The sequence below is a fragment of the Syngnathus floridae genome, chromosome 7, assembly GCF_059516105.1.
Source record: "Syngnathus floridae isolate MCC-2025c chromosome 7, RoL_Sflo_1.0, whole genome shotgun sequence".
Lineage (NCBI taxonomy): Eukaryota > Metazoa > Chordata > Actinopteri > Syngnathiformes > Syngnathidae > Syngnathus > Syngnathus floridae.
The window spans coordinates 7,755,712-7,764,363 of NC_142419.1; the positions used below are offsets into that span (position 1 = coordinate 7,755,712).

The following is an 8,652-nucleotide window of genomic DNA, read 5'->3' on the forward strand; positions in this document are numbered from 1 at the left end:
GGTCAATCTCGGTCACCTCCGTGTGTTTGATAGCAACGATTGAAACATTTCATTACAAAACTGGAAACCGTACATCTGACCATTCAATGACCCCATTCATTATAAACACATATCCCCAAATGCATTTATCATTTTTGACTCAGACATTAAAATGAAGTTTATCTCAGGTCATGCACTGTGAGGGGCTTACATTAAAAATGAACAGCTCTTGTCAGGATCAAGATAAAAAGGTTTGTATCGAAATGAGACAACATTCAGGAGATAATGTTAGTTTTCATTTAGATGAGGTATTGCATTTGGAAGAGTCAATTTCAGAGAGTTCTACAGCCGACCCCGTCAGCCCCCACCTGCGGCACCCCTGGCCTCCTTTCTCATCTGATTTCTTCGAGGGTCAGGGGAAAACAACACGACTAACAGAATAGGAGAATGGAAAAAAAAAAGTTGCTTTTTGTTATGGGACTGCTAAGGACAAAATCCAAAGGGACTGGTGAGCTCAGGCCTATGTTACAATGTTCAATGTTGTGAAGAAGAAAGCTGGTTTGTATCACCACAAACATAACACAACGCAGAGAGTTGTGCTGTGCAGAACAGTGATTTTGTTTAATGGTCCTTAACATTCGCTAGGAGGCCAATTAATTAAAAGCACATGTCAAAGGCACTTGTGTGTTTATTAACGCATACTGTGTGAACGCCGTGCTTTGTGCTTCGTGTGCATGACCGGGGGCGTGCAGGAACATTACAAGGCATTAGTGTCTGAAAATGTATGACATAAGCCACCGAAAAGTGCCAGAAGAAAAGTCCAAAAATGTAAACATGATCCAAGGCACTGCAGAGGGCTTTCCATAATAAGTTTTGAAGTAGTTAATGTTTCTGCCATAATAACATCAATATTCTTTTTATTCTTACAGCTGAGGTTAGGAGAAAAATGTGAGCACTTGAGACAATTATTGAAGTGGCTAATATATAAAAGGAGACTGAGAAGTTTGTGGTGTGAAGGAACTAGAACACAAACTGAAAATGGTTACAATAAAGATTATGTTTGTTACAGCTGATGACGTTATTCTTCTGTCTAGGCACCACAATGAGTGCACATAAAAAGGTTTGGATACACTTTCTCATAGTTTTAGTGAGAAATGTACGTATGTCTACAGTACAAATTACTTGTATTTTATAGTGCAATTTATATGAACAATTTGACAAAATTACCTTATTTCAACAATCACATAGACTTATAGGCCACGGGTTAGGTACACCTATATGCAATTTAAGCAGTTTACAAGAGCCGTATTACATTCTGCTTCTGCAAGGACAATAATGCATAATAATAATAATTTGATGCAATGAAAATATAAAAAAATGGTGAGCAGTGATGCTCTATACTAAAAATGAAAATTATAACAATAAAGTTCGATGAACATCTGAACATCATTATTTTAAAGGAAGGATTTTTTATGCAGCTCTTGTAGCTAGATCAGGAATGGGCAATACTGAGTGGACGCCCCAAAATGCTGATGAACATTCAACTTAAGTCATATATGTATGTTTTCCATGGGAAAAAGATTGGGGTTAAAAAAATCCAAGAAAATCTGGGTAAAATACAAAATATAGAAATAACATTTTGTCCTATTTAGAATTTGTGTTATACGTCTGGTAAGGAAGTGCATGGTCCTATATGCCCCCTCACACACACACGCACGTATAGACACGCGGTTGCACTGATGACACATTTTGGCCCCATTAAGGTTGCTCATTCCTGGTCTACATTTTTCAGATGTTTCTAAAGTTTTAGTGGTGTACGTGCGGCTAGTGCGTGTGTATGTGTGTTCCACTGCCACCATGACAGATGTGTCAGGTGCAGGTACCACCCAACCGGGGTGGAGAGGTTGTTCCGTCGTCACACAATCAGAAGGATTTCCTGTCTGGGTTTTGCTCGTGAGGAAAGAGGGAATGCCCCAGTTTTCCTCCAGTTATGAGCTACTGTGCCAAAATCAGAGGGCACCGAGTCCATCGTCTACCGCCATTGAACCTAATCTGCATAAGAATGTACGTATATGAGCAATCAGATTACAACGCTCTTTCATCGATCAAGAATTATTCAAGAGATGTCTTGGAACGTTAGTGCTGCTTAAACGAATAATGTTGGGGAAAAACAATTTAACCACTTAAGACAAAATTCCCACAAGTGATCTTATCTGGAAGTTATTGTAGGGTTGTAAGGGCCATGTGTTACTCATGTGCTTTTGGGTCATGCTGCCCTTAAAAATCTTGGTGATCATCTTATAAGGCTAAGTTCTTGTTCCAGGGTTGTTTGATGAATTCTTTTCTAAACAACTGGACCGCTGTAAACTAATCTAAATTGTTCCTTCAAGATTGAAAAATTGCCTACGATAACACAACATCAAGATTGCAATGATTATTTGATTATTCTATTTTCTCTGACGTTTATCCTGAATAAGGTCGCGGTCAACTGGGGTTGATCACAGATGACTTAAAAATAACTGAGAGAAGAATGTTTTACTCGACTTTGCAGGTACCTGAGGTGTGTACTGCAGTATTAAGGGTCCACATAATGAATGACTAGCAAAGGGGTTAGGAAATTGTAAGTCACAACTTGCTTTGTGTTGGAATGAAGTCATAGCAATGACACGTTTTTTCCGTAGTTCCTCCCATGTTAATGACAGTTTTCACAATTGCTCTCTGTGACCTTTAAGAGTGCAATTTTTCCTTCATTTAAAAAACAAACTAGTGAGTGTAATGGGCTACTTCCACCACACTGTGCTGCGGTTGTGCAATAACTGCTCATGTATTAAATAGCTCAAAGAGCTGATGGAACTGTTTGCATATTGCCTAAAAAAATAGTAGAGAAAACACATGCACATTGCTCACACGGGCGACCTCACAAAAGTTAATGACAGCATTCTTTCTAATTGTTTCGGCCAAATCGGTGCATAAACAGTAAACCCCCGGGTCCACGTTATTAGGAAAACTAACACCTGTCACTTGATGTATGCAGCCAGTTTACAGATTCAAAATAAAATGTTTTAATCACAAAAAGATTTTGGACGCTATTCATTCTGATTCAAAAATCCAGTCTCATGAGGGAATAATTTAACTCAAATATCTGAAAGCTGAGCAACAGCAGTTGTATCAACTGTGTGGATCCTGGCAGTCTTACATTAACAAGCATGTGACAGCTGTCCTGTGCTGCTATCTTGTCACCCCTTCTATTGCCTCTTGGGTGAGGAAGGGTGACGGTGTGAGGAACATGTAATCTTCCAAAAATGTACGCACTCATCTTATCGTAACACTTTAACCTGAGCCTACATTCTGACAGAGGATCTGTATAAGCCACGCGCTGGAAAAGTGGACGTCATGGTGGTGTTCAGGTGATTTGTGTTGGTTCACGCGGTCTTAATTGAACCTGAAGGGGGACACTTTTGATCTTGCGTTCACACAGCAGGTTTTTATATTCAATTCCAATTTATTAGCTACAGTGGACGTACTGGTCTAAATTCTCTTCTAAATTCTGTCACTAAACTGTGTGCTGGGAACGTGTAAAAGAAAAACACGCAGCATGGTGTATCACAGTCTGCCAAATTCCCAAACACACTAAACTAGATAAGTCCCAGCACTAAAATGAAGATGGGCCAGTTTTTACGCCTAGTGCACAAGCAATGTAAAAAAATATAAGCAGAGCCCAATAACTAGATATAATAAACGATAATGCACTATGAAAACAGCTCAGTCCAAAGCACCGGCCTGAACCCTACAACACCTTTCACAGTAGTCATGGCGGTAAGAAAATCTATTTGCCATAATTTTAATGGCCTCTGGCTACTACCGTAGACATTTCAGCCAGAGGACATTAGCTTTAATGTAAAACTGAATACTCTGGATAAAATTGTTAAATCCACCAGGACTTACCCAGTATAGAACTAGTGCCAAGCAGAAATAAATGTTCATAGCAGTTCTTTCACAAGAGCCAAGCCAAGCCAAGCCATTCAAGGCTTTTAAGCAGGCTCCTGGCCACAGGAGTGAAGTCACAGAGCCGCTACACGTCATCAAACTGAAATGCCTTTGTAAATGCAGCACTTGAAGGCAGAAGAGAGAAACTAGTTTTGTGATCTCTGATAATGGTTTCTCTGATTGCAGAGTGGACCTGATTTGCACTGTGATCCCAGTGCATCACTTGGATCCAATAAATTGTGGCCGCCTCTCACGCAAGCCGAAATTGGATCGAGACCTGGATTCACAAGTCTCTATCAATAAAGCCTGAAGCACTGCTGACCTTGGGAATCAAGATTTGGGAATTAACCAAAAGCCCTGAGCTAATGTTGGAATCCCTCACATTTTTCAAGGATATGCTGTACAATCTGCAGTGATTGGTTCAAATGAGCCAAAGCAACTTCCAGTAGTGTGAAACTGGCCCAATTGCAATTAGGATTGTGAAACTCCCATTGTCCCTTATGTAAACTGAATTGTGGCAAGCAGACTTTGCGTCAATCATTAAACTGTCCAAAAACTATAGTTTGTCCCCACTAAACGTGAACACGAGAAATGCGTGTAACACAATGCATTTTGCTCACTCGTCAGTAAGACAACTCAGTTTTATGGAATCTGTTTAAATATTTCAACTTTCTGTTTAAGACAGGACTGGAAGAATTAAAAAGTTAATTGGTCTGTTTGTTTTCAATTGTCTTGCCAAATCTACCTGATACTTTGTATTTGTGATCCAAATAAATATTGTATTCAGTCCCACCATATGGTTTTCTAACAAGGCAGTAGACATATTTATTAACAAATCCTTTCTCAGTTGTTTCCCAGGGGATCATAAATCATTTACACTTGTCGATGGAAAACATTCAGACGTGCTTTTTGCTCAATAATAATTCAAGCAAGTGCAAGGACTCTGAACACATAAAACAAGTCCAATGGAGTGCTAATAATGTTCATGTTATTCATAGATACTTGACCCTAGGACTAGGCTCAGTGATCCCCGCCCCCATTAGTTTTAGTGCGCACACAGATGGAGTTGGTTTGAGAGCATTATGATGTTATGGGTGGATTTAACAAGGACTTTGAATACGTTCGCCCAATACTGATAATTACAGCTCTTTGACCTGCTACATAGTATGATGTGAAACCCATGTAAGAATCAAAGCAGCCATCTTGCAGGAAAAAGATACTTTATATGGATTCATCTTGTTCTTTTAGTCTAACAATTTAATCCCTCTACATCTGAAATGTCATGTGGACCCCCCGAGAAAAAGGATGAGGGCAAGCATTCAGAGCGCCTGAACCTCTGTCAAGGAAGCTGTGTTTCCACATAATCCTTACAATCCTGCTGGGAAAGGGAGGGACCACCAGAATTCTGCGTGAAAAATGCTTGATGATTGATGACCTCTAAATTTAATAGTTCCTCTATTGGCACACGTTTCATACCTCCACTGAGATGAGTGGAAAAAAAACATTTAGCTAACAACTGACGCTGAAATATGACATTTGCGCACACGCATGCAATGTATTTTGGTTTGGACGATCGTGTACCTAGTTTAGATGTGATGCGACTGTTTTTCATTGGTGGGCTGACAGACTGAAAGCTCAAGAAAATCAAAGTGGCGTAAAATGGGATGAAAAGTAAACTCACTGACTGAGTGGGAGGAAAGGCATGCACACACACACAATGTCTTTCTCTGTCTGAAACAGATAAGCTGTAAGTCAAACGGCTCTTGAAATGAACTCTTTCAAATGGCATGTTTTTACTTGGCGCTGGTAATTTTTGGTAGACCTTGGCACATTCAACCTGTCAATGAGGACACACATATTCTCCTTGTTTCCTCCTGGCCGAGAGTCCATCAAGGATATATTGCTATGTGTTACAGCGACATACATGGGGTGGGCTACAACCATTGCCTACAAATGTGTATGTTTGATACCATTGATGATGTTTAGTTTATAACAAAAATGTGGATTCAAACAAAAATATTAGCAACTACTGAAGAAAATACTGCATAGTATGTAACAGCGTGTGGAGCAGCTGTTGCTTATGTTTAGCATCAAATCGGTGATAAAACAGTCAATGAGTCAGCTGGGACTTGCGATATAGAGAGCACCAAGAGAAATAGCAGCCACAAGTAGTATTTATGTTTGTGAATTTGTTTGAACATAATCCTCTGTACAATCAAATAAGATCCAATACAAGAGCAATTCAGCTCTAAAAGGATAATGATGATTGGTTTTGCGTTACTGATGATGTGGTAGCCATTTGACTTTGGAGCAGGCAGCATGGACTTTTCAATTATTCAAAATTCCAGTTTACCCGAAAAAAATGCCCTCTCTGATCCAACGCTTTTGATTATGCAGATGTACATTATACTGTGCTGTAGTTACAGCAGATATAGAATCAAAAGACCATGAACGTGTAATTTCAAATGAGAAAGTGACGCAAAAAATTCACAAGGGATTGATTATGACTTACTTTAGCGGTGAGTGAGACAAAAATTGTAGAGATGTTACAATTAATTAATATGTGCATTTTATGAAGTTTTGAACTGTCAATTTGAAATAACGTCCCAATGTCAAATGATAGGATGGAAATTTAAACTTGTTTTCCAGCCGATTCGTTGATTAATCGACAAATAATCAAATGATAAAATAATTATTGAAATAACCATTAGCTGCTACCCTAATTTTTTTTTATACAATATATAAGAGATCCTCTTCTAAATCAGGATTATACATCTTTGGCTGGATTTTGTAGTAATCCACCTAGCATGTTTGAAGTACGCATACAGTGTGACACACTTTGCAAGCATGCAGAGATAATTTCTTTATTGGAGTGGTGAGACAAGAGTTTTGGATCATTGTCAAAGTTCTTTGCTTGGAAATCATTCAGCACACTTGTTATCAGAGCATAGTATTAGAAGCGCAAAATATTTTACATACCCATTACATTTTACTCCAAACTGCAGAAAATAAAATAAAGATGAATGAATTATGGACTGTTTGTAGGTGCCGAAATGTTAACTGTAACAATCTGTCAGTGATTTTAATGTGTTTAGCATACTTATTGAAGCAAAGAGAAGGCCAGGAAACCACTGACCTCCATCTTCAACTTATTAGCAACATGTATATAGATACACTGCCAAAAAAGAAAGTATGAACAAGAATGTGTTTATCTACTGAAGTTTGATTTCACAACTCGCCAGGGATTCAAAGTAAACAGAACATAAGACAAAAATAATAATATACAATGTTCATAAATGCTGAATATGATCATATTAATTTATAGTTGAATTAGAATCAAAAAGCGACAATTATGAATAATTTAGGAATTTCCATAGAAAGAAACAGAATTAAAATTTTCTCAGGATATTTAAAAAGGCAAACATCACAAGCTTTGCACCTGCTCTTCCACAAGAGTTGCATTGACCTGTGACACATGCTTACCTCCTTGCAGAGTGGGCTGAATCGCCGCTACGAGGAAGAGTCCATGGAGGAGCAGCCGAACCTTTCCGTTAGCCATCTCGCTCCCAAATGCACCACCCCTCTCCAGATGAGCCGGTTTTATTCTGCGCTACCTAATTAACACAAGTTGAGCAGTGGTGAGGAATAAAGGAGAACGATATGGGATTCAAAGAAGGCAAAAGCTCTGTTTCAATGGATCACTTGCTTTTTTTCCCTCCTCCCTGTCTGTTGTTGCTGTTTTTATTCTGGTCACTCTTGCCAGCAGTACTAGTGCTCTTGCCAGCAAGGACAGGAGGGGGGGTGGAGATGGGGGGGTGGACACATTTTGTGCGAGAGAGAAAGTCCCCCATCAAGAAGGAATTGAACTATTTGCCAAACACTTGCTTGGATACAAAGCATACTTATCTGAGAGCGTCAGCTACAAGACTGAGGAGCAGCGACCCACACACAGCCTGACAATTACCTCTCGAAATGGCTTCACATTTTCACCTGCTTGTATTTGTCGTCTTAACATTTGTTACTAGGGAAAAGTAACTAAATACGAGACCTTATGAAGTCACCTTCGGCACCAGGAAACAGCAATCAGAGAGGGACATCGTGACTGGCAGTGCACATGTGAAAAGCCGTCGTGGAGGTAGTGAGGACACTATTGGCATCAAGCACAGATAGGGATGCCAGATGAATGAAACACCAACCTGCTTGTCTCATGCTGTAATCCTCATTTTGCTACAGTAATGGCAACTGTCAGTCTGATAACAAGAGTCATAAGTTGAGGCAGGGGGACTTCAGTCCATTGTGGTATTTAAAGGACTCAAGAGACTGTCTGACAATAGAGCGGAGTATAAACACATTGTGCTTGTGAATCATTTCGAAAGCATGGTGTGCAATGTGTTGCCAGAATTTGATGACCTGCGTGAGGATCAGAAGCCACCAGTATCACCCAAACCAAACAAATCAATAATTTGGGCAGTTACATGGCTATGAAATGAGAAACGAGCATACATTCATCCCCACATTTGACACTCTTGATTTATTTAGGGGAAAACATGGTTGGTTGTCACCCCAGTTGGCTGTCACCCACGTTATATTTTAGCACCAGAGGGCGTTGTCGCTCATATTGTGCGATGGAAATTTACAGAAATGGGATCAGGGCTATCTTCTCTGGATTACAATTGCTGAACTCCA

General features: G+C 39.5%; 1 protein-coding gene across 9 annotated transcripts in view; it reads right to left on the minus strand.

Annotated features, from left to right (window-relative positions):
- The window catches only part of elna (elastin a), a 37,390-nt gene extending 29,567 nt beyond the window's left edge, over positions 1–7,823 (minus strand). For 5 of the 9 annotated variants that reach the window (XM_088381192.1, XM_088381196.1, XM_088381194.1 and 2 more), the window contains exon 1: positions 7,450–7,734. In XM_088381192.1, coding sequence (XP_088237318.1) covers positions 7,450–7,525 — 76 coding nt within the window. In that variant the 5' untranslated portion in view covers positions 7,526–7,734. Of the gene's footprint in view, positions 1–7,449 lie in introns of all 9 variants that reach the window. The other 4 variants (XM_088381195.1, XM_088381190.1, XM_088381191.1 and 1 more) reach the window with 3 other exon arrangements.
- Positions 7,824–8,652: the final 829 nt, after the last annotated feature.